At 37.8% G+C, this 26,181-nt stretch overlaps 3 protein-coding genes across 3 annotated transcripts in view; all 3 read right to left on the reverse strand.

Annotated features, from left to right (window-relative positions):
* Positions 1-14,164, reverse strand: part of ambra1b (autophagy/beclin-1 regulator 1b) — a 38,076-nt gene extending 23,912 nt beyond the window's left edge. Inside the window, exon 1 of the mRNA XM_033634612.2 lies at positions 13,847-14,164. The gene's annotated coding sequence lies outside the window, so the exon portion shown is untranslated. The remainder of the gene's footprint in view (positions 1-13,846) is intronic.
* Positions 14,165-15,057: 893 nt separating this feature from the next.
* nox5 (NADPH oxidase, EF-hand calcium binding domain 5) overlaps positions 15,058-26,181 on the reverse strand; it is a 29,956-nt gene continuing 18,832 nt past the window's right edge. The window contains exons 13-17 of the mRNA XM_033635234.2: positions 25,753-25,877; positions 25,048-25,132; positions 24,851-24,950; positions 18,471-18,637; positions 15,058-16,894 (exon numbers count right to left, since the gene is read on the reverse strand). Of these exons, the coding sequence (XP_033491125.2) occupies positions 16,763-16,894; positions 18,471-18,637; positions 24,851-24,950; positions 25,048-25,132; positions 25,753-25,877 (609 nt within the window). The 3' untranslated portion in view covers positions 15,058-16,762. The remainder of the gene's footprint in view (positions 16,895-18,470; positions 18,638-24,850; positions 24,951-25,047; positions 25,133-25,752; positions 25,878-26,181) is intronic.
* On the reverse strand, positions 19,526-23,874 carry LOC117262335 (nuclear factor 7, ovary-like). The gene has a single exon (XM_078167663.1). It carries the CDS (start codon positions 21,118-21,120, stop codon positions 20,230-20,232), a length of 891 nt encoding a protein of 296 aa, XP_078023789.1. The 5' UTR covers positions 21,121-23,874; the 3' UTR covers positions 19,526-20,229.

Consider the following 26,181-nt stretch of genomic DNA (forward strand, 5'->3'; position numbering starts at 1 on the left):
AAACCCAACACAAACACAAACAGAGACGAAAACAAAGTTAAAGGAAATCGAGCTGATCTGACAGAGTGATGTTGTAATATGTGGTTGAGTTAAAGAAGATGAGGTTACAGGGTGTCCTGAAATAGTCAAATATCACTGGACAGGCAACAGAGGGTTTAAACTAGCTTAATTAGAAACAGAATCCATTTCTTTATATGTAAAGTGGTTCATATGAAGCTGAAACTATTTATCTAATCTGTTAGCTGGTCGATAAAAATTAATCTGCAACAACGGTGATCGTCAGTGGATCTTAGAAATAATTTTCCAGGAAGCTTCTCAGAAAGTTAGCATTAGTGTCCTTTTCTTTGTTTCTTCTCATTGGAAACTGAATATTTGGGGATTTTGGACAAAACAAAAAACTTAAATACAAACCTACACCATGAGAAAGACCATAGATTAAGTACGATTGACTACAAGTTAAAGAGAAATAATAATGAGATGAATTATTATGGAAAATTGCTAGTTACAGCCATGTTGGTCACTGCTACATTATACACACCAGTGTCAGTGCAGAGAAGTAAAAATACCACAACATCAACACAATACCTATGAAATAATAGTCCACGATGCACTGCAAAAACAAGCGATCAGTCGTAAGGATGTTAAAAGTCCATTAAATTCAAAGTTATAAATTATTAATATTACAAGTACAAATTTAAACCTTAGGTAGCCTACTAGAATAATATAATCAATTGCTTTTACAGTCCACTAGATAATTTTTGCAGCTGCTTAAGTGACATGAACAGACTGAAAGAGACTTATTAGATAAAACGGATGACTTGAATGATGATTTTTCCTTTGGGAACATAATTTACTGTTGGAAAAAAGGTATTAAATCACGATATATTTTACGGCAATACTCAGGATATCGCAACATATTTAATACCTTAATAATATTGAATTGTGACTTAAGTATCGTGATGATATCGTATTATGGATTCTCTGGTGATTCCCACTCATTATTTAGAGGTGAAGGCAAAGCTGACTGTAAGGCTGCAGCTAACATATACAGTGGTGGAAAAAAGTTTTCGGACACCCTTAAAATTTTACACAATCTCAAATATTATCATGAAATATTTGTGGAAAAATCTTTTTTGTGTTTCAAAAGGTGTGGTTGCATTAGACAGATACAAACAAATACAAATTATATTTTTTTGTTTATTGTTTACAAGAAAAACTAACAAAACTAAATTCTTGACAGTTTCAATATGTCAGTTCTCAACATTGCTGGTATCAAAGTCAACAAATAACAGAGAATGTGTTCAAAACTGAACAAAAAAAAAAAAAAACCATCACATCATCAAATTAATATTTAGTAGTCCTGCCACTGGCACGTAGTAGAGCTCTAATCCTGGCTGGCATGTTCCCCATGAGCCTTTCACACTGTTGAGGGGTAATCTTGTCCAATTCTTCTTAAATTACTGCTTTTAATTCTTCTAAATTCTTTGGTTTATGTTTTGAAACAGACCTTTTGATAATCCACCACAGATTTTCAATGGGGCTCATGTCCAGGGATTGAGCTGGCCACTCTAAGACCTGGATACTGTGCTCCTGCAGCCAAGTTCTACTGGCCTTGGATGTGTGGCAAGGGGCATTATCTTGTTGAAACATCCAGTTTTTACCTTGACGGAACAGTGCACGCGTAGAAGGGAGCATGTGGGTTTCGAGAATGGTACAATACTTGGTAGAGTTCAATGTGCCATCACAGACAGTGAGATGACCAACACCAGCAGCACTCATGCATCCCCAAACCATGATACTGCCTCCACCATGCTTGACAGCAGGTACTGTACATGCTGGAGATAATGCTTCGCCTGGCCTTCTGCGTACCCTCACATTAGTAGGAGGAAGATAAAGCTGGAAACTGGACTCATCTGACCACAAAATCTTCTTCCAATTCCTGGCTGTTCAGTTCTTGTGTGCCTGGGCCTAACGACGCCGGGCTAACCTCTGTCTCTCATTGATCAGGGGCTTCTTGATAGCCTTGTAGGACCTTAAGCCATGATCTAAAAGTCGGCCACGTACAGTGCGGGTGGAACACTGGACACCAGTTTGGTTTGACCACTGCTGCTGAAGCTCCTGTGATGTCATTCGCCGTTTTTTTCCTGCACATGCGGATCAGGATGCGGTCATTTCTTGCTGAAGAAACCCTTGGACGCCCAGATCTTGGTTTGTCTTCCAAGCTGTTGGTTCGTCTGTATTTCTGCAGAGTGTATCCAACTGCTGAAGGACTGCATCTGCACTTCCTGGCTATCTGGCGGCAGCTGTACCCTTCCTGGCTGAGAATCCTTATCTTCAGGCGTGTTTCCTGCGTTAGGTTCCTTGTTTTAGCCATTTTTGTGTCTGAAGAACTTTCAAATGTGCTGGCTTTATGTAGACACGAAGCTTGGCAACAAAAATTGTGTCTTTTAATAAAAAGAACGACCTTCATCACTGGTACCAAAATGACCCAATACTCAAAATTTCTTATGTATTTTTATGGAACCAATCAATTTTAAGTTTTAATGGCTTTTTTAGGATTTATTTAGTATTTTGGCTGTGACTGTACTAAAAGAAATTGCACTTGAAGACCTAAGAGTGATTCTTAATGCAATATTTCACAAATGCATGGGGTTTCCGAAAACTTTTTTCCACCATTGTATATTCATAAGTGATTCATTTTCTTGACAACTCAATGAGTTGTTTGGTCTATAAAATGTCAGAAAATGTCTATCACAGTTTTCCAAAGCCCAAAAGACATCTCTTAAAAGTCTTGTTTTGCCTAGTCAGGGTCACCAGACCTTTCTCAAGAAAAGAAAGGTCTGGCTGGGCCGACTCTCACTTTAAGATTGGAGAAAAAAATGCCCTGGCTGCTTGTATTTCTTTCAACCAATCACAATCGTTCTTGGCGGTGCCACAGCAACGGTGCGCTTGCAAAAATATTGCCGGGGGGAAACAGGTTTTGGTGTAACACGCCCACAAAAATATCGCCTACAGGACGCGAACCATGGCAGAAAAATGGCTACATCCCCGCAAGATCAAACACCGCAAAAGTTAGTAAAGGACGTGTTGAAAACTCCAACCGGAGGTGGTAGGGCGGGACTTCAGCGGGTGGCTCGTTCCGCCCAATGAGAGGCTGATCTATGCAGTGAACTTCCACCCACTCAGACTATGTTTTGCCTGACAGACAAAAATGTTGAGTTTACTGAGATAAAGGACCAATGAAACCAGCAAATATTTGGACACAACGTACATTAATGTCAACGCTAACATGAAATGTAAATCAATGAGTTGAGATGAAGGCTCATAAAGAATGTGTGTTGATTACGGCTAATCATAAAGATTTTCAACCGGTTCTGTGTTGCTGCAACGTGGGCAGTGACGTTAAATGCAAATGAATGATGCTCAGCTCCTTTTGGGCAGCCAGCCCCTGGAGCTCCTCGCTTATCCCGCTGACACGCAGTACAGGGACCCTCTGGGTAGCACGGAGGGAAGCCAAACGTTTCTGAAGTTTCCCTTTTACAAATGTAAATCAATCTAGTGGTTAGTTAGGCTTTCACTCACTGCAGCATTTTATTCTCTGTGTTTATTTTCTTGAGTAAACTGAGCTAACTCGATGATGTAAATCAATCTTTAAAAGCTGTTTTAATCTGTTTTATTTTCTCTTTTGCAGATTTACTATATTACTCTTTAATAAAGTAAAAGTATTTCTTATCTGATTAACTGGTACAATACTTAATTACTAAAATAATTGATAGCTGCAACCCTTAAAAAAACAAACCGACAAACATTTTTGCTGGAAAAATGACTCAGTTATCAAAACAATTTTCCATCAATCAACTTATCAATTAATCGTTGAGCTGTAGGTTAGTGTATCCCAACCTCCCCTGATAATCACTCACTGTGATATTAAACAGTGGCCGAGAACCACCAGGATGAACACAGTGGAAACCTGGAGGTCATTTTACTGCTTCCATTTATTGTAACTTTAAGATTTGAGGTAAAAGGTTTCATCTGAACTCTACAGCTGTGTCACCACATACATGAGGCAGTCACTCTGTAACATGTTATAACCAACACAGATAATGGAGATCTGAGTTGTAGGATTACTTTGGACTGAACAGCTTCATATTAAGAGGTTCAGCTGTGATCTCCATCAGAGCTGACTAAATGTTGGTCAGTTCAATTTACTGTAAAGGCCCTGAATATGCTGCAGCTAATGCCTCCCACTGATGGAAACATGTCCCATTTCCCAAATGCAATTCACACATTGATGCTCGACAGAAGGCACACTGTAGGTGGTTGTACTTATTTCAGCCTTAAGTTACATGCACATGTTTAAAAAACTAAATCTTAGAAGATGTGATGGAGGAATCAAGAGGCTTTTGTGTGACACACTGATCCAATACTGGACTTTAAGGGCTGATTTTCACGATTACTTTCATTATCAACTAATCTGCAGATTATATGCTCTTTAAGATTTATTGTTAAGTGTACAAAATGCCCATCACAATTTCTCAGAGCACAAGGTGACGTCTTTAATTTTTATATTATGTCGGATCAGCAGTCTAAAACTCAAAGATATTGAATTATTATAATGTAAAACAAAGAAAAGCAGCAAATCATAATTAAAGAGCAGGAACTAGTGAGTGTTTGGCATTTTTTGCTTGAAAAAATTACTAAAACGAATAATCAGACAGCAAAATAATGGCGGATTACTTAATTAGTCAATAAACAGGAAAGTAATCGGCTTATCTTTTCAACTCTACTGGATTTGAATTCAATAAAATGCTATCTCTAGTCAGCATTAACTTTTCCTCCGCCATTGATGAGATGGGGGGCGCTGTTACACATCTTGTGAAATCGAACAGAAGAAGATGTTGTTTACAGATATGTAACAGCTTATAACCTGCATGAAAATGCCGGTGCAGACGGAAAAGTTTACGGTTGCGCAAGCCGTGGAGATGTTGATGGTCTCAGCCTCTGATAATTCCTGTTTTGATCAACATCCTGAATCCGATTTGGGCGAAGAAGCTAACAAGTTTGGTGGGACGAAAAAGGATCTCCATGACGATGACAGAGGCACATGGACAAGACGACCACAGAGGAGATGGAGATGACAGAACACTGAACATTATACCTCAAAGAGAATTTTATTTCCATTATTGTTATTCTAATTTATACAATTCAAACTGACATAAGGAAATGAGAAAAAAAAATGTAAATATAAAACTGATTTTATACTTGAAAATTACATTCTTTGATTAAAAATGCACTGTTCTTTAGTTTCATGCCTATACTATTTACATATTCATAGAACAAATTATTCTGTGGGATTGGAAAGATTACTGAATATAATCAAAAATGCTGGCAGTGACTGGCAGCTGAAAAATAAAACTCTGGCAGAGAAAGTGTTAAAAGATTATTTTTGTTTGCTTGTGCTAATCTGTGTTTAAAAGTCAGTTATGTCTGAGTTGAGGTGAGATTCCTCTTGAGTTTGTCTGAGCTAGACACCATCAGGTGATTCATTCATTAGTCATTCAACAGGAAAATAATTATCAATTATTTTGATAACCGACTAATTTTTTTGTTCATTTTTTTAGGCATTAAACAGTGAGAAGAGGCCAAACATTACCTGACTCAAGTTTCTCAGATGAGAATTTTTGTTGTCATGTAAGTGACAGCACACAGAATATATATTTACTTTAATTGAGGCCTTATTTAACTGTGTTTAATATCAACAGACTGTCTGATGCTACGTTTTAAGGAGGGCTGTGGTCACAGACACTGCTGCAAACTCATCGGTCAAAGTGTCATAACCAGTAAGATGTTATAAATATCAAGTGTAAAGTAAAAGGCGAGTGTGAAGCAGACAGACTGCCCAGTTTATTCAGGAACAGCAGGAGTCCTAAAGTTACAAAACAATAAAGTATAATTCTAATAGCAACATGTTAAAACAAAGGAACAGGGTGTTTCTTGGTAAACCAGCTGGTTGACCCTCGGTTAGATACTCAGTTTAAGTTTCGGGCTGTTAGTGATGGAAACAAGAGAAACAGAAATAATCGTATCACATGATATTGTTAACCAACGGCAGTGAGAGACTGTAGACACCCAGTCTGCACACACAGCAGCAGTATCAGCCAAATACAGTATCTAACACTGGTGTCAAACCTGCAGCTTGTCTGATCACACCAAATTTGTGGATTTTAGTGGCCGATCAGCCATGTTTGGGATGTTGACAGATATTCCTCACTGCGTTTTGGATCATTTCCTTGGTTTGGCTGCTGCCAGAAATCCCAGCATGCAAAGCAGCAGAGATCAGATATGAAGCCCCAACAACGGAGAGCTGAATCTTTTTAGTTAAAATTCTCTTGCCGTAACAAACAGTCCATTAATCTATTGTTTGATTAATTAGATTTTTATAACTAATTAACTGTTTAGATCATTGTTCGAGCAAAAAACGTTTGATGGTTCCGGTTTGTCAAATGTGACAGTGTATTGCTTGTCCTTGTTTTGCATTATTTTTAAGGTGTATAACAAAACAAAAAAAAAAAGACATTAAGTGACATCCTGTTGGGCTGCAGAAGATTGTGATGGGTATTTTAAATATTTATATTTTCCTATGTTGAATAGACCACATAAGTAACTGACTGTTAAAAACAAAAATAAATGGCGGATTAAATACACTATAATTTTGTAAAAGGGCAAACATTACAGGTATGAGGCTGTTATTGCATTAATATTGCTAAAAAGCTGTAGGTGTGTTAAAACTATTTAGTGTTACTTTTGTGAAATTTGAAAAGAAATCAAAGCATCTGAAAACACATACTTAAAAAACACTTGAGAATTGGGACAAATCATGTCCCAAAAAAAAAAAAAAAGAAAAAAATTAACATTTTAACTTATCAACAAAGTAATTCTGTTTCTGGGGTGAAACATTATTTTTTAAAGGATTTATATATATGACATAAATATAATTTATGAAATATTTTGTTCTGCTTTCATTTTTTTTTTTTACACTTATTAACTTGCCCTGTGCCAGGAAACATCCATGTCCCACACAAAAATGAAATTATTTAACTTTTAAAAATTTGTTAAAAGCCTTCAAAATCTAAAACTATCAGCACATACTGATAACATCAGAGTAAGAATGTACTGCTATAATCATGTTTGTTTCAAAATATATTTCTTATGAAGATGTTGGCCCTTTAAAGATGTGTCCCAGATTTTTGTCAACTCTCACAAGGACTCACGTCTCACTTCCTGGTTTCCAAAAAGACAGAAATGTTGCTCAAGTCCTAGTAAGCCTTATATTTTATGACAAATCTATTAAATAATATTGCTATCTGGTGTGTCTCCACCATTACCTGCCAACGTGGTGGCTCCTCTCAATCAAAACTATGTGATAATTATGGTTTAAAAATTAGTATTTTTATTAGCATTAAGAGAGCATGTACTTGCTACGACAGCTGCAAAACTAATAAATATACAACTTTTTGTGAACTCTATAGGATGTAAACTCTGTCAGATCTTACCTCCGATATCCACTACGTATGCTATTTAAGAAAAAATTGAATCCCTGGGAGGTTGGCCCATTACAAGGTTAATAGTCGAACGGAACGATCATTAGTCGGTAAGATTTCAGTGGTTGCTTAGTCGCAGAAAAAACAACAACATGAAACTCTATTAGGAGCTGCACCTTGTCAAAATAATCAAAACTTATATGACTGGACCATGTGGGAATTTAATTTGAAAGGACAGACACAGGAAGTGTCCACGCTCAGCAGTCAGACAGGAGCCAGGTTACAAACCAATCACAGCCAACAGATATCTTTCCCTTCTTCTGTAAATATTCAGTAGCACCCAGCACCTGACCACGGCGGTTAAAGACGCAGCACGTGTACGGCCCCTAATCTCCAGGGCTGGTACCTGCGGTTATTCCACAGGCTAGTTAATAACATGTCGGGCAGGAAATCCAAAGTGTGGGATCATTTTGAGAAGGTGAAGGACGAACCCAAGGTGATATGTAAACTCATCTTCATTGGTCGACTACAAACATGACGTATCATCTGAAACATGGAAGTAGCTACATGCCCATTAGCCCACAGCGTCATTAACAGGCGGCTCGCTCAGTGTGTGACGTGCACTTGTAGATAAAACATAGGCCTATATTAATGAAGGTTCATTAGTATGGTTTTGTATTTCTCTGTAATGTAGCACAGTGTTAACAATGTTACTGATACTATTCTTTCTCACACCTTCAACTCAAACCACTAAAATATATAATAATCAAATTAATATCATAAACATGCAGGCGACTAGTCGACTAATGGCCCTGAATGATGACTTTGGGTCAACTAGGAAAATTATTAGCCGTGGGCAGCCCTAACAATAATGACAGGGTTTTGTCCCAAATATCAAGACTGAGTAAAATCCACCAATAGTGCGGTAAGTTGTCTGAAATGATGCAAACACTGTGCACTATGCAAGACTCTGATGGGGTTATTACAGTCTGCACATTAACATTCCTAAACAGATGTAGTAGGCCTCAGTTTAGTTCCAATATAGATCAACACAGTGCTCAGAGGATCACGCAGGCTTTCCACAGCCCACAGAGAGCACATTACATTACACTGTAACTCTATGACACAGCACATCTCAAACTGATTTTGGATTTTGCCGTGTCATTTACTTAAAACAACACTGTGATGGCAGCAATGTTAAGTTCAGAGAGGGAGGATTCTAACTTGAAAAGCTCCAGTTTGGATCTCAAGATGAGCGGGGAAACATCAAGACGAAGCACAAGTTAATGAGGAACAATCTGTGAGCAGCCTCCATCAGGCCGTCCTTGATCCCACCTGCTCCAGCGGAGGAGCAGAGGAGCTCTGCGCTCACACTGCTCACTTCCCACTGTGAATGTTTTGAATTGTTTGGAACGGTATGAATGTGGAGGAGAGTTGGACTGAGAGCAGGAAGGAGTTCAATCAACTTTCACTAAGATAAATAAAGTGTAGGAAAAAACACCAAAGCCGCCTTCACAAGAATGTGATTCAACAAGGGTTTACTTTAGGGCTGCAGCCTACAATGACTCATTGTATCTATTAATCTGTTTGATTAACTGAATGATTTTTGGCTGATCAGATCTCAGAAAATAGCGACAGTCCATGATGGCGTCTTGTTTTGTTTGGTCAGCTGTTCAAAACCCAGAGATGTTACATTTTTGTGTGTGGGCTGAGCAATTAATCAGATTATTATTGAAATTACCAGTGCAATATCCAAATCACAGAAGCAGGTTTAATTTGTCACAACATGCCATTATTAATGAGGCGTAGCGATGCTCAAGAGATGCCCTGGACTACAAACCACATTTCAGTCATAAAGGAATATTAGGGATGCATAATAATATCGACATGTCATCAGATTGGCCAACATGCTTTTTCTTAATTTGCACAATGAATGAATATTACATACATTGAAAAGTATTGTATTTCGTGTCTCCATCTACTGGTGGTGAGTATGCATGCATAATATGATGTTAATTCCACCACAGAAGAGACTTGATGATCACTACAATTAGGTGGGGAAAAAGGTGGATATTGATATCGGTGAGTTGTTACATATCAGCATGTCAGATATCGGCCAAAAATCCAACACCATGCATCCTGAAGGAACATGCTTGTTTGGAAGAGATACCCAGCTAAAATAACATCATCATATCTATATTTTTTTTTCAGTGAAAATAAAATGCAAAATCTGCTATGCCCACTAAAATCACAACTCATATTGTTATTAGAATCTGTCAAAATAATTGCAGTATGATTTTTTTTTTTTTTTACATATTATGGAGCCCTCGGGTTCAGGTTCAGGTAGGGCTGCTCGATTATGGAAAAAATCATAATCATGATTATTTTGGCCAATATTGAAATCACGATTATTTACACAATTATGTCTTGAATGCATTTATTGAACATTTCTTTTTTTAAAAACACTGTCCCATCAAATGTTTTGAGGTATCCTTAAAATAAAAATACATAAAAGTAGTAAAAAAAAAGATATATAACATCAACTATTGTAGTGCGCTCAATCTCTTGAAAACAAGTACTAGATAAAAAACAACAAGACACAAAAAATAATCGTTTTTCCACGATTACATTAATTTTGAGATTGTCTGGAGCCAAAATTGAAATCACGATCAAAATTCGATTAATTGCACAGCCCTAGGTTCAGGTTACTTTATTGATACCCAAGGGTAAACTAGTTTTGCAGTCGAGAGTCAAAACATCCATCACAGTTTGAACAATCAAAACAAAACATAAAACATAGAATACAAGAAAGATATTTAAAATCAACAGAAAGTGCTGCCTAGATATAAAACAGAAAAAAAGTCCTTACATTGGAAGAAGATGTAAACTGCAAATGTCTGACATTTTTAACTGATAAATAATTTAAACTACTGATTATCAGAAGAGTTAGTGATTCATTATTTTGTCAGTTGACTAATCAATTAACGGGGTAATTGTTGCAGCTCTACTTTATAGCAACTTTTTTTGCTAACATATTGAGTCAGTTCCATCTGATTATTTGTGATGATTTCTGCTTTTCTTTGTCTTCTGTCAAACATCCAAAGATTTTCGACAGTTGACTCGGTGAATGTGACTGTTGTTTTTTTTTTCATACAAATTTTACAAACCAAACAATTAGGCTAGTAGGCTACCATAACTTAATTTGTAATATTTATAACTTAACTTAGCATCTACAGTACAGGCCAAAAGTTTGGACACACCTTCTCATTCAATGCGTTTTCTTTATTTTCATGACTATTTACATTGTAGATTCTCACTGAAGGCATCAAAACTATGAATGAACACATGTGGAGTTATGTACTTAACAAAAAAAGGTGAAATAACTGAAAACATGTTTTATATTCTAGTTTCTTCAAAATAGCCACCCTTTGCTCTGATTACTGCTTTGCACACTCTTGGCATTCTCTCCATGAGCTTCAAGAGGTAGTCACCTGAAATGGTTTTCCAACAGTCTTGAAGGAGTTCCCAGAGGTGTTTAGCACTTGTTGGCCCCTTTGCCTTCACTCTGCGGTCCAGCTCACCCCAAACCATCTCGATTGGGTTCAGGTCCGGTGACTGTGGAGGCCAGGTCATCTGCCGCAGCACTCCATCACTCTCCTTCTTGGTCAAATAGCCCTTACACAGCCTGGAGGTGTGTTTGGGGTCATTGTCCTGTTGAAAAATAAATGATCGTCCAACTAAACGCAAACCGGATGGGATGGCATGTCGCTGCAGGATGCTGTGGTAGCCATGCTGGTTCAGTGTGCCTTCAATTTTGAATAAATCCCCAACAGTGTCACCAGCAAAACACCCCCACACCATCACACCTCCTCCTCCATGCTTCACAGTGGGAACCAGGCATGTGGAATCCATCCGTTCACCTTTTCTGCGTCTCACAAAGACACGGCGGTTGGAACCAAAGATCTCAAATTTGGACTCATCAGACCAAAGCACAGATTTCCACTGGGCTAATGTCCATTCCTTGTGTTTCTTGGCCCAAACAAATCTCTTCTGCTTGTTGCCTCTCCTTAGCAGTGGTTTCCTAGCAGCTATTTGACCATGAAGGCCTGATTCGCGCAGTCTCCTCTTAACAGTTGTTCTAGAGATGGGTCTGCTGCTAGAACTCTGTGTGGCATTCATCTGGTCTCTGATCTGAGCTGCTGTTAACTTGCCATTTCTGAGGCTGGTGACTCGGATGAACTTATCCTCAGAAGCAGAGGTGACTCTTGGTCTTCCTTTCCTGGGTCGGTCCTCATGTGTGCCAGTTTCGTTGTAGCGCTTGATGGTTTTTGCAACTCTACTTGGAGACACATTTAAAGTTTTTGCAATTTTCCGGACTGACTGACCTTCATTTCTTAAAGTAATGATGGCCACTGGTTTTTCTTTAGTTAGCTGATTGGTTCTTGCCATAATAGGAATTTTAACAGTTGTCCAATAGGGCTGTCGGCTGTGTATTAACCTGACTTCTGCACAACACAACTGATGGTCCCAACCCCATTGATAAAGCAAGAAATTCCACTAATTAACCCTGATAAGGCACACCTGTGAAGTGGAAACCATTTCAGGTGACTACCTCTTGAAGCTCATGGAGAGAATGCCAAGAGTGTGCAAAGCAGTAATCAGAGCAAAGGGTGGCTATTTTGAAGAAACTAGAATATAAAACATGTTTTCAGTTATTTCACCTTTTTTTGTTAAGTACATAACTCCACATGTGTTCATTCATAGTTTTGATGCCTTCAGTGAGAATCTACAATGTAAATAGTCATGAAAATAAAGAAAACACATTGAATGAGAAGGTGTGTCCAAACTTTTGGCCTGTACTGTATGTGACAATATAACACTGCCACACGAAAATATTGCAATACTATGCTGTATAGATTATTTCCCCCACCCCTAAAATCAATCGATTGATGGAGAAAATAATCAACAGATTGATCCATAATGAAAATAATAATTAGTTAATTGTTCAAAACAAGCTCCACTTCAACAGTAAAATCCTGTTTTTACATTAATGCATGAGTCACAAGGGACTTTATAATACTTTTAATACTTTAACTACATTTTACTGATTATATACTTTTACTGAATGAACATTTTCAGTGCAGAGCTTTCACTTGTAACAGAGTATTTTACTGTGTGATACTAGTACATCTACTTAGACAGCGATGGAGATGTCTCAGTATTGTTTGTGTGAACAGATCGCCAATCCGTGTGTTAATGCGTTAATCTGTAAATATTTAACACCTTCCACAACATAAAAAAAGAAAATATCTGAGCAAACAATTCATTTACAAATAAATGAAAAACATATGCGAATACTTCATAACATAAATAACTTTCAATCGATAAATTGTTATTTTGTGAATCACAATTCTACGTTTACCGATTTACAGTCGTTTTGTTTTGTATTTTTGTTTGTTCATTAACAGATCTGTTATATATTTGCAAAATAGTTTTGTAAGTTCCATATTTGTAGAACTGTTTTACATTTGCATCATAGTTTTTAGAGTTTGCAAATGTTTTTGTGTATATGTGGAGGGTGTTTCATATTCAAAGACTACACATTAATACACTGATTGTCAATCTGTTCACACAAATAATATTGACACAAATCTATCACAGTATTTTAACACTGTGACATTACTACTTTTACAGCAGTACAGGATCTCCACCTTTGCCTTGATACCAATAATTAATACTTAAAATAATTCTCTTTGACCTTTACTAAATGAATGAGCAGCTTATTACTATACACCATCTGACTAAATATATCTTTGTAATGATCTGACTTGTGCGCGTGATTAATGACACATAAAAACAGATATATATATATAAACAATTTTTGATGAAAGACACACCAAAATAAATACAGTTAGCCTTCTCAGTAGTAACGTTATACATGACGAACAAACAGATGCCAGTATGTTTCTGACAGCAGTTTTATAATGTTAGCCTTTATAAGGCTCCACAGTTTGTATTGTGGCTACCATGACAACACCCAGCTAAACGTTACTTTTAACAGAAACATTAACAACCCCCTAAAAGGACATTTAGGCGGTGTTAGCTCGCCTTTTAACCCTGTTCTGATGCAGCTAACCAAAGAGCTAAATTGGCTTTCCGGATACGAGCCAACCATCGGGAAAATGAAGTTATTTGGGGTTTAAATAAGATTAGCGTTAACATACAAACACGAATACATTAATAACGTTCAACATTTCAACGATGGTGATGTGAAAGAATGAATAAAATCGAACTGTATGGCCTACCTTCCGTTACCGACTCGCTCTCCGGCTGTGCCATCACAGGCGATGCTAACAAGCTAATAGCAGCTATGCTAGCTAGTTAGCTAGCTCGGCCAAAAACGGAAAATGTGGCCGCCGCAAATAATAAATCTATCTATCGCTAACATCGGTGATCTGCGGTTATTCTAAAGACGCGTGTCCACTAAAAGCAATGGACATCATTCTGATCATCTAAGGGATGCAAAGGAAAAATGTTTTCTAAGGCATTGGTCCAATGTTTGACTAGCTGCCCGATGCGAGTCTGCTACTGCGTAACTAGCTAACTGCTAGCTAGCTATCCACACATACACACACATTCACAGGCTTATCAACAGAGCGCCGATTACAACTAATCGAACGCTCCTTATACAAACGTCCATTCATCAAAATCAGTGTTTTTATGATGTAATCCAGTCACCAGATGAAAAAAAAAAATACTTTTACTACTTCTAAAGATATTTACATTCTCTTGATATACTTATGCTATTCAATCCGCTGGGTGGTAAACACCATAATTGCACCAGAAAGAGGCAACTCTTACATCGACTAGTAACCCTGGAAATAGTTGCTTTATGAATGTGGGTCAATTATTTTATTTTATTGAATAAATAAAACTGGTTTCATTCATTATTCTAATAATTTAGAAAGCATTTACTAATATGCTCAATCACTCTGACCTAAAAAAATAACTTAAACATTAACTTTCACGAAACAAAAATGGAGAGGACAATCAACCAATCTATTAATACTGTTATCCAAATATAAAAGACCGGTTTAATTAATGGTTAACCTGTTTACATTTTCTGGCATTGTGTAGCCAAAAGTTTTGCACCTTACTGATAGCTTTTTATGTTATTATTTTACTTTTATTGCATTCTATAGATTTGCACTCATCACCCTTTGGGATGAACAGCGTTATCAGACTCATATATATATATATATATATATATATACACACACATATGTGTGTGTGTGCGTGTATGCATATATCTCGTCAAATTATAGTCGCAGTCCAGACTCATATGTCGTCATGACAGCTGACAATGCGTCCAGTATGGATGTTGCTGCAAATAAGCTGCATGCTCAAGGTGGACACCCAAAATTAGTGTCACCAATTCAGTATCTGACCAAATGTCTTCCCTTTCTGTTCCTGTGATATGATGTTGAGTAATGGCCAGAAAAGCGTTTTTTTGCGTAACATTATATAAATCCTTTATTTAACCAGATAAAAGCCTCATTGAGATTAAAAATCTGCTTTTCAAGAGTGACCTGGCCAAGAGGGCAGCATAAAACATTGTTACAAGACAGACATATACAACTGTCACACACAACAAATGATTAAAAACCACAGTATGCAATTAACACAAGATACAAGGTCAGGACAAGAATAAATATGATTTGAGTACAATTTCTAAAATGATTTAGGAACAGTCACATTGACTAAAAGAGCAAATTTCTCAATCCTTTAAAATCAACTTAAACTCCCCCACAGTGATTATGATGCCACAGTGAAGATGGCCTTTGACCTTTTGGATGCTCTGATCAGAATCAGAATCAGAAATACTTTATTGATCCCCAAGGGGATATTGTGATTAATTAGTCACTCTGATGTAAAGAATAGCTAATTCTAAAAAGTAAGGAGAGTATGAAATGAAAGTATGTAAAAAAGCAATAACATAAAAATAAAAATGTGTATTATGCTACAATGTTTAACACTAGTACTAAAGATATTAAGGATAAAATATATATCTTTACTGTGCTGAATCTATAAAATGAAGGTCAAATAGACTGATAGCTCAAGAGTTAAGTGAAACACTGCATAGATGTAATTGTGCAGAAATTTTATCTACCAGTTTGGACTTATTGATGTTTCCAGAACCTTGCCAAAACAAAACTAGGTGCAGCACTGGTGGCCCTAAATCACCATTTAGTTATAAACTGTCGTCACTTCATTATTATTATCATTATTATTATTATTATTACATCCTATTAGACATTTGTGTGGAATTTTGTCATAATTAGCATATATATTCTTGAGTTATGGCCATAAACGTGTTTTGCAAGGTCACAGTGACCTTTGACCACCAAATTTAGTTCAAGTGGGCGTTTGTGCCAAACTTGAGGAAACTCCCGAGGCTTTCTTGAGAAATCTCATTCACGAGAATGAGACAGATGCAAGGTCACAGTGACCTTGACCTTTGACTGCCAAAATTTATTAATTTTGTTGCTGAGTCCAAGTGGATGTTTGTGCCAAATTTGAAAAAATTCTCCTGAGGCGCTCATGTGATATTGCAATCACAAGAATGGGACAGACGGATGTACAGCCTGAAAACGGTAAGGTAATGGTAACGTACAAGTTACGATCTTACTCCTGTGGTGGCTCACATATATGAACCATTATAATATCACAGAGAGCTGCCTCCCTGTGGATTTCTGAGATGCACTCTGGGAAATGTAGGAAAGGACTGAGTACACACAGTCGAGAAGGTTCCACAAATATTAAATTAACACCACCTGAAATGTGATGAATTGTGATGTGATGAAGACTGACTGGATCAGTGAAGAGATCAGAGGGAATTATCCTTTAATAATAATTATTATTATTATTTATTACCTGATTAATTTGCTACATTCAGACATGAGTGAGTCATCACAACATCGACACAGGTACTTTATGTTTATGATGACAGATGAACATGATGAGTATTCTTCTACTGTCCAACAAACAGGCAGGAAACACAACACAGACGGTCGTCATGGAGCTGCTGGGAGAAAAAAAAAAACCAGGGTACAAAGCAATGGTGCGCACCCCCACACACACACACACACACACACACACACACACACACACACACACACAGGGAGACGCAGCAGGAGTTGTGTGTTGAACAGCAGGTGACCTCAGAAGTTCTCCTTGTAGAAGTTGAAGCTGAAGTGTTCACACTGAGCTTTGATGACTTTAGCCAGAGCAGGAGCGCCGCAGTAAAACACGTGGACTTTCCCTTTATTCTCCTCCGACACCTTCTGAAACACCTGACACACACACAAACACATCACCTGATTCATTAGAGACCTGGAGACTTAACAACCGCTGGTGAAAAGAAAATATGACCAACGTGCTTCATAGACACAAAGAAGTCATACACATTTATATTTATGTTATTGATATTTTATATATTTAAGTGCACCCCCTCTTTAAAGGCTCAAATCGATGAGGGACAAACACGATAGTAGGCCTCACCTCTACGATAGTAACATGAAATAGTAAAATAGTGTACATTCAATTATTACAACATTCTGCACTATTAGACATAAATAACTAATGTTCTGTTGGATTTACTATAGCTTACTAAAGTTTGTTGTCAAAAATTGTGAAAAAACTTCATAGTATTGTTTGTTGCTAAAAATTGTGGAGAAAAAAAACGTACGTTGTTTAAAAAATCGGGTAAAAATGTTGTATGTCATCAAAAATTGCAGAAAAAAAAGTCAGAATAGTATGTCGTCAAAAATTGCAAAAAAAAAGTCATAGCATAGTATGTTATCAAAAATCATGAAACGTCGTAGTATGTAATCAAAAATTGTGTAAAAAAAAATCATATAATAGTATGTCATCAAAAATTGCTAAAAAAAAGTCAGAATAGTATATTGTCAAAAATTGCAGGGGAAAAAATCATACAATAGTATGTCGTCAAAAATTGCAAAAAAAAATCAAGGTATAGTATGTCGTTAAAAATTGCGTAAAAAAATGTCATAGTATAGTATGTCGTCAAATATCACAAAAAACTTCATAGAATAGTATGTCGTCAAAAATTGCAGAAAAATGTCATATTATACCATGTCATCAAAAATCACAAAACAACGTCATAGTATAGTATGTCATCAAAAATCACGCAAAAAAGTCATAGAATATTATGTCGTCAAAAACTGCGAAAAAAAGCCATAGCAAGTACGTCATCAAAAATTGCGGGGAAAAAAATCATAGTATAGTATGTCGTCAAATGTCACATATAGCTCAGTGATAACTACATGTAATTTAAACCTCGGCCAATGATGAATTTTTGTATGGTATTTTTAATGTTTCAACATTTTCCGTAATAACAGTATAGACTATCATTTACTACCCACGCCACTTATATTGTAGTGTCTTGCAGTCATACACACTTTAGGTACTGTTTCATCACATATCATATGAAGCAGCTTACTTCATTCATGGTTCTGATGATGTCACTCGTGATTAACACCCCCGCCTCTTTCACATGAACGCACTCGTGACTGTTGATTAGTTGATAACCTCAGTTAATGCGGGTCTGCAGCAGGTTTAAGTTAAACCTTACTAAAAACTGTCTGTGGCAGGTTTAAGTTTAACCTGCTAGACAAAACAGAACATTTAAAGACGTCAGCTTGTGTCACTATTTCCTGATATTTTATTAACTAAAGGATTAATCAGTTAATTAAAGAAATGTATAGATGAATCAATAATTGAAATAACCATTAGTGGCAGCCCTAGACTACATGATATATATGGAACATTGCACATTGATACTCTTCTGTTTAATTATGATCACCACATTAACTGTCTTCAGCTCACCACATGACAGAGTGTCCTCACCTTCCCCCACTCAGGGCGTCCAGGTTGGGTTCTGGTCCTCAGTCCGGTGATGGAGTCTCTCTTCTCCTTCTTGGCCAGCAGGTCCAGCGCCATTTGCAGGCCGATGGCCTTCATGTCGTTCTTACTGAGAGCTGACGTCATGTACATGTGCATCTCCAGGAACCGGCCTGACAGAAAACAGATTAACACAGGTTTTATTTCTGTCTGAATAGAATCCTGATTTTCTTGAGAGAATACTGTGTGACTGTGGATGTCGAATTTGTTTTCTGTGACCCTCGATCATTATTGAGCCACAATGATATTGAGTTAAGCAGCGTTTCCAACAAATGCAATCAGTATTTTCTTTATTTTTTTCTTTATTTTTTTATATACTTTATTAGTCTCCAAGGGGGAAATTTAATTAGCTTCAATCACTGAACTTAACCGGTAAACATTTGGAACAGGTGTCTATAAGGGACAAGTTTTTAATTCCTTTCACACAAACTGTTGCTCAGCAAAGATGGTAAATACAATTTAAATTGTTTAATAAAAACAGTATGAATATTACTTGTGTAGAAAATAAGCTTTCGAATAACATTCAAACCAATTTCCAACCATTTGTTTGCACTGCTGGTCATACCTAATTGCACACTTGTTAGCTATTTTGCACAGTTTTTACAACATCTACCTCACTTCTCACTGTGGTGTGTATATAATTGATCTCATTTTTTTACTCTTGCAGTTTTAAAATCTTTATTTTATTACTGTATAGTTCTCTTGTATATTTTAAATTTAGCACTTATTTTTGTATATAATTTATATTTCCACATTCTCATATAATTTATTTTGATCTGTTTTTGTCTTCGTGTACTGTTCACATACTGATTAATTACTTGCAGCTGTAACATAAGAATTTCCCAGTTTGGGATCAATAAAGTACTATCTATCTATCTATCTATCTATCTATCTATCAAGAATTGTTCATTTAATCTAACTGCGACAGACAGAGAGACAGACAGAGAGAGTCACAATGGTGGTTTTACCGCACCAAAGGATAACGACACAACACCAGTCTATATCTTCTTATTTATCAATTTATTTTTTATTTGATAGGGACGATGCCATTTAACATAGTTCCAGTACTAGAGTACAGAGTATAGAGGGACTGATGTGTTGCACACAGAGTTTATAGCTGTTGCTAATTTTCAACTCTGGGCTTTTACATGAAGTCCTAAAATGTTATTAAAAATATACAGTTTAAAACATCATACACCACAAAACACTATAAACAAGAAAATACATCAACCACAATCCACATACCACAGCACATATCCCACAATACACCTGCTACAATAGACAAACCACTATATATAAACCACAGTACACTTACACTAATACCCCTTAAAAGTTTGAGCGCATTCAGCTCAGAGTGGGTGCAGCTCTGCTTCGCTTTAAGCCAGCACTAAAACACTTAAAACAATATTCACAAGTTGGATTTTTTATTTTTTTTTGCCGAATCTTTTTGATTCTGTTGATCGATTTAATGAATAACTTATTGGGTAGTTGAGGAATGGACACATGTTCGAACTTCATAACTGCCTCAGAGGTAGGAAGTCACCACCTTTGATCTATTTCATTTTTCATGTTTACCAGGCCGGTTAATCTGAATGAATTATGGTATGCCCTGGTGCTCATGGTCTCAGTAAAATGAACTGAACAATTGAATTGCGGAGAATCTAAACGAGCTAATGGTGCGTAGCATGTCCACGTAGACAAAAGTTTAGACGTCATCATCATCATCATCATCATCATCATCACCAGCATCAACATCACCACCATCTATTTTTTCTACAGTCACATGGACATTTACTGGTAAAATCCTTAGTGGCACTTCACAAGTAGTGTCAATGAATGGAATCAGTTTCTCAGTGAAAGTGTGTTTGAAGGTGAATATGTGTGTGTTAGTATCAGGATTGGAGAATGACAATTTTCCTCTGTCGAAATCTAGAGTCATTCTGATCCTTTGAACCTTTTTCTCACATCGGAAATCAACTGTTGTACGTGATGGAGCGATTGCTGAGTATTCATATGTATTGAACCACAGAGGCCATAATTCATCCACAAAGTCTCCTCTCCTATCGGCAGACTCTGGTAACACACCAAGGCCCCAGTGTAGATTATCCCCAACCTCGACATCCCAACTGTGAGTCCCTGAGTTAAAGCCCTCAGAGCCCATGACAGAGTGATACATGTCGTCAGCATCAATCCTCTCTGGATTTTCAGGAAGCTGCTGTTCTTCTCCTGGTGTCACACTGGTCAGATCTTCAGACAGCGTTAGAAATGGATAAGCGGAGTTTGGGTCCAGAATCACAGGAGTGTAGGAGACCATGTCCTTCATCTTGTTCCAGATGTTGAAGGTCAGGTTGCCCAGGTGTTTGGCCTCGTCTATCAGAGCTCCTGAGGGCAGCTGTGGATCATCCAGCAGGGGGCGCTGCTGGACTCTGTCCACTGCAGCCTTGTAGTTGTGCAGGAATGAGACGTCTTCAGCACTCAGCACCTCCTCTGTGGCTCTGACTGTGTCTGAAAGAGCTGCTATCTCTCTGCTCAGAGCCTCCATCTTCTCCTTCATCATCTGACTCTTCTGCTCCTCTTCCTCCTTCAGTGCAGCCATCCTGGCCTCCTCTTCCTCCTCTAGGAACTGGTGAAGCTTCACAAACTGCTCCTTAATCTGCCTCTCTGTGCGTCGGGCCTGGACCTGAATGTGTTCTGCTGCTTTATCACATTTCTCCTTAACATGTTCAGAAATGAGTAACTTTCACTTTAAGGACATCAGAGTTTGCTGAAGTTCCTCCCTGTGTGGTTGTGCAGCTTCATTGATGGGTCTGAATCTGTGGTTGGTGTGTTTATCTGAATCTCTGCAGATGACACACACTGGCTGCTGATGGTCCAGACAGAAGAGTTTGAGTTTCCCAGAGTGCAGACTGCAGAGAGTCCCTGAAGCTCTCTGGTCTCTCTCCAATAAGAATGCCTCACATCGCATCTTTAAAGTCAGGTTTAAAGGTGGATTTGCCTTTGAATATATTGTCTTACAATCTGGACACTCACGTGTTCGTTTCTCTCTCCACCAGCTCTGCAGACAGGCTCTACAGAAGCTGTGGCTACATGACAGGACAACAGGATCTTTAAAGATGTCAAGACAGACAGGGCAGTGGAGGTCAATGAATCCTGAAGCCATTTCGTCTCTGAGCGAGGCTGAAATCACAGCAGGCAGACAGCTCAGCCACTCCCTGTTTCCTGAAATTTAGTTTCACTTTGAGTCTTCACTCTTGTAAAACTTCTGTTCAGCGTGTGAAGTCAGCAGCTGGTGGAAGTGGCAGTATTCCAGTATTCCCAGTATTCCCTCCTGTAGATGTCCTCTCTCTGGGGAAGTAGTGATTTTGGTCTGAAGGTGAAACCCACCGCCCGTCTCTCTGTGAGTGTGTGTGTGTGTCGTCTCAGTGAGATAGAATAACAACTTGTTTCTTGTTTCAACCTGTTTGTTTCAGATGATGGGCGGAGCTTCATCGTAACCGTTTTTCATTCCAAACTGATGAATAATTTCTTATGAAAAAATGGTGCAACAGAAATGATGACAGTTAAAGTTACAGGTATACCAACAAAAACAAAACATAGTGAGGAGTAAAGGAGTGCTGTACTGTAATTTTTGGTTATAGTTTTTGATTTAATGATTAATGCCATGCTATAAATTAAAATAAATAGCATGGAAAATTTTAGGCCTATAGCCTCATGCCTGGTTCACAGTAAACAACATTTCTGCCCGTTCTGAAAGTCACTATGTCACATTAGGCGATTGTGGAGTCCTAAAATCGTGCCGTGACTTGGCCGACAGACATGACACGCTACACAATGGTCCACACCAATCATCTCTGGTCGTCTTTCACGACGTGTGTGATGTCATCAAGTTATTCTTGTCCTATTTTTATTACTTTTACTATTATTTCAGTCACTGTGTCTGTTCATGTGCCAGCTGAAATGTTGTTGTAGTCACGTAAAAAGTGCCACCAGATGACAGGAGCTACATTTGAAGTACCGCATGCACACTATGCAAGTCACTGAATCCTCCACAAGTTCCTGCAAATGTTTCACAATAAAAGCCTTTTCATAAAATGAAGGGATTCTCTCAACCGAAGTTATAAGGGGCTTTTAATTTGAAACATATACAGTAAGTGTTGAGTTTGAAATGACAGCATGATGCTAATGGCAGTACCGGGTTCATAAAGTGCATCTGCTGTTTCACGCCCTTATTTTTCCCATTTTACTCTGTTGTGGTAACACCCCTAGAGGAAACATCTAAAAGGCTGGGGTGTTGTTGTCGTACAGTTGTCTACGGCAGCAGATCACTCTGTTTCTATTGGTCAAAGACGGTTGTGACGGGAGAAGTCTTGAACGACAAAATAAAATCAAACATGCTAGACTTTCTGTTGGAATGTCTTGAGACATCCCAGGCGCAGTGTCAGTTGTTGTCTACTCTGACACACTACACAAGATGAAATGATGGATTATCATGTACGACACTCATTGTCGTTCATGATCTATACTGACATCGTACAACACTGCGCCGGGCTATAATCTGGCTGATATCGTGTCGTGTGAACCAGGCATAAAGTGCTGGAGAGAATCCTCCTGGAAAGGTTGGAAAAATACATCACTACAGCTGACAACCAGGGCCGCGTTTCCCAGTTTCTATGTACCTTAGCGCTCTACGAAGGTCTCTAAGATGTACCTTAGCTAAGGAACGTCTTTTCCTATGAGTGTTTCCCAAACTGTCCCTTAGCGGGTGCTGGTAAGGAGAGCTGCTAAGGTACATCCTAAGTTGGAGCTGTTCTTCACCACGGTGCTGAAAGTGTATTAATTGATGCTGCACGCATCGATTGATCTCATATAAAGGCAAATAAATGACGTTATAATATAAAAAGTATTGCCATAATAATTTGATCCTCCGTCAAATATTATATCATAAATGAGGCTATGCCTTTTTTGTCCAGACGAGCATTTTGGTGCAGTTTCAGGAAAATAAAATTAAATCGAATGAATTAATCAATAAAAAAATAAATAAACCTATATATTCACAATATTCATTATTATTTTTCATGAAGTTAATTTTAAACTAATGATGTACTTTGTGCAAGTAGTCTAGATGTGAATTATACTGCAACTGTCCATTTAAAAAGCATAATTTTGGCCTAATAAAGCTCAAACTGTGACAGTACGAACGGAGCGCATCACTAAGGGACAGCTTACAAGTGATTCAGACCGCCCTTCTCAAGATATACCTTTCAGAAGATATATCTTCACTAAGGAGACTCTGGGAAACAACCCATAAGCTTAAGGGAAACCTTAAGATACAACTTACGATGCATGTAGCGCTACGAAGGCTCTGGGAAACGGGGCCCAGTTTGGTTTCAAGCGTAAACACAACACTGACGTGTATTTTTGCTTTAAAGGAAATTTTAGGTAAATATAATCGTCAGAACTCCACAATGCTCATGTGCTTTATAGATGCCTCTGAGGCTTTCAATCGCATTAATCATGAGAAATTACTCAATAAATTGCATCGTAGAGGGGATATGGATAATGGATAATTATGCTCATCAGTCTGTGCAGGTTAGCTGGGGATGCTCTGTATCAGAATCATTTCATGTAAGTACCGGAGTTGGACAGGGCGGCATTCAGTCCCCTTTTCTTTTTAATGTATACATGGATGACTTGTCCCAACAGTTGAATGGATGTAACACAGGGTGTATGGTTGGCAATATTTTAATAAATCATCTTATGTATGTAGGTGTTTTGGTAGTTTTCTGCCCGTATAGTGCCGCCTACAACAGCTGTTGAAAATTTGCTCTGACTATGGTGCAGACTCTGACATCAAATATAACGCCAGTAAAAGCAACATCAGATTGTTATAAGTAAAGAAGACAGAAAATTAGTATTTCCTTAATTCTTTTTATCTGGTGTTGCTCTAAAAGTGTGAATGAGATTACGTATCTTGGCCATTATACTGTCAAAGATTTATCTGATTATGAAGATATCCACAGTGTCAAGTTGTATGCACAACTTGACACTCGTAAATATAGCATGTGTTCAGTTGATGTGAAGATCGTTCTTTGTGGAGCACTTTGCACTCCGCTGTATACTGCCCAGTGCCCACTTGTGGTGCTTCTATAGGAAGAGCAACATGCACAGACTTGATGTGGCCTATGATGATGATTTCTATGAACTGATCCCAATTCATATTCTCAAGGTCGGGTTCAAATTGCACCATTTTGGACTAAAGGATGGCAATCTTTCTTTTATCTATATATTGATTGACATAAATAAAGTTTGATTTCACTCTTTCCCACCTTCTGGCTCCTCATCAGCCTGGTCCATCTCCAGTTTGGTCAGTAAACTAACAAACCATTCAAACGACTTCTGATCTCTGTTGATCCAGATGAAGTCGACCTGCAGGGTCCAGAACAGACTCACGTCCACCATCGTTCACATTTTCTCAATTGTTTCATCAAACTACAACATGATGTAGTCTGTGCTGTTTTCTTACTTTGCGTAACTTCATCTCGCTGTCTTTGATGTTTTCACACCAGGAGTAGTTACAGTTCGGACAGTTTTGCTTCCTCATGCGGTATCTGTATAACATGAAAACAACATCACAGCTGCAGCTGGGTCACATACGAAGATAGTTTTATACACAGTGTATATTCTTCTCCTGAACCATATTCATTCTTTGCCTCTCTGACCTCATGCAGACCAGCTCAGGCACCCTTTTCCTAAAAATGTCTGTCAGCTTTATTTCAGGGATGTTGGGAGAAAGACGCTGTATAGTTTGGGTGTATGTTAATGGTATTAGTTTAACTCTCCACTGCTCAATAATAAAAGCATTAAATGCCCCAAAAATATTTTAGAAAAGTGACAGAACCGTCCTCAAACTCTGTCCCTCATTTTCTCGATTAACTGATGAATCAATTGGTCAATTAAATGTCAAAAAATAGTTAAAAATGCCTGCATTAATAATAATATTAATAATAATAATAATAATAAACATTGTTTATAAAGCAATTTTCAAAACAAAGTTTCAAAGTGCTTTACATGGTTGATCCCGGATTTAAAAAAAACCATGCAGGATTCAAGCAACAAAAATGTGGCAATTTTAAGAAAATAAAAAGAACAATAAGAATAAAATAAATATAAAATACCATCACCGAAGCAGATAAGCAACAGATGGAACGAGAGGAATTTGGCATCTCACCGGTACATGATGCTCTGCAGGATGGAGGCGAATGGTGTGATCCCGATACCGGCCCCGATCAGGACCGCATGCTCAGAGGCAAAGATCTGTCTTGTAGGAGTCCCATACGGTCCGTCTACGTAACACTGACACACACAGAGAACACTGCATCTCAATACTGTCAAAAAACACATATTCAGGTAGATTTACAGTTTTTAAAGCCATGACGGCCACCGTCTTTTTAATTAGGGGTTCAAGCCCAAAAGGCTGCAACACATACCAGGAGCTTATCCTGAAAGTTTTATTCAAGCTGACCACTAGTGGGCACTACACATGCAAAAAATGGGCATGGGACAACACAAATCAAACTAGAAATCAGAAATGAATTGTCCAATCATGACAAAACTTGCAGGGTACATTAAATAACAAAGATGAACCACGTGTGTTTGA

Source organism: Epinephelus lanceolatus, chromosome 5 (assembly GCF_041903045.1).
Source record: "Epinephelus lanceolatus isolate andai-2023 chromosome 5, ASM4190304v1, whole genome shotgun sequence".
NCBI lineage: Eukaryota > Metazoa > Chordata > Actinopteri > Perciformes > Serranidae > Epinephelus > Epinephelus lanceolatus.

Bases quoted from the DNA above. Each gene is read 5' to 3' on its own strand.
- LOC117262335 (XM_078167663.1), bottom strand. From the start codon at position 21,120: ATGGCTGCACTGAAGGAGGAAGAGGAGCAGAAGAGTCAGATGATGAAG.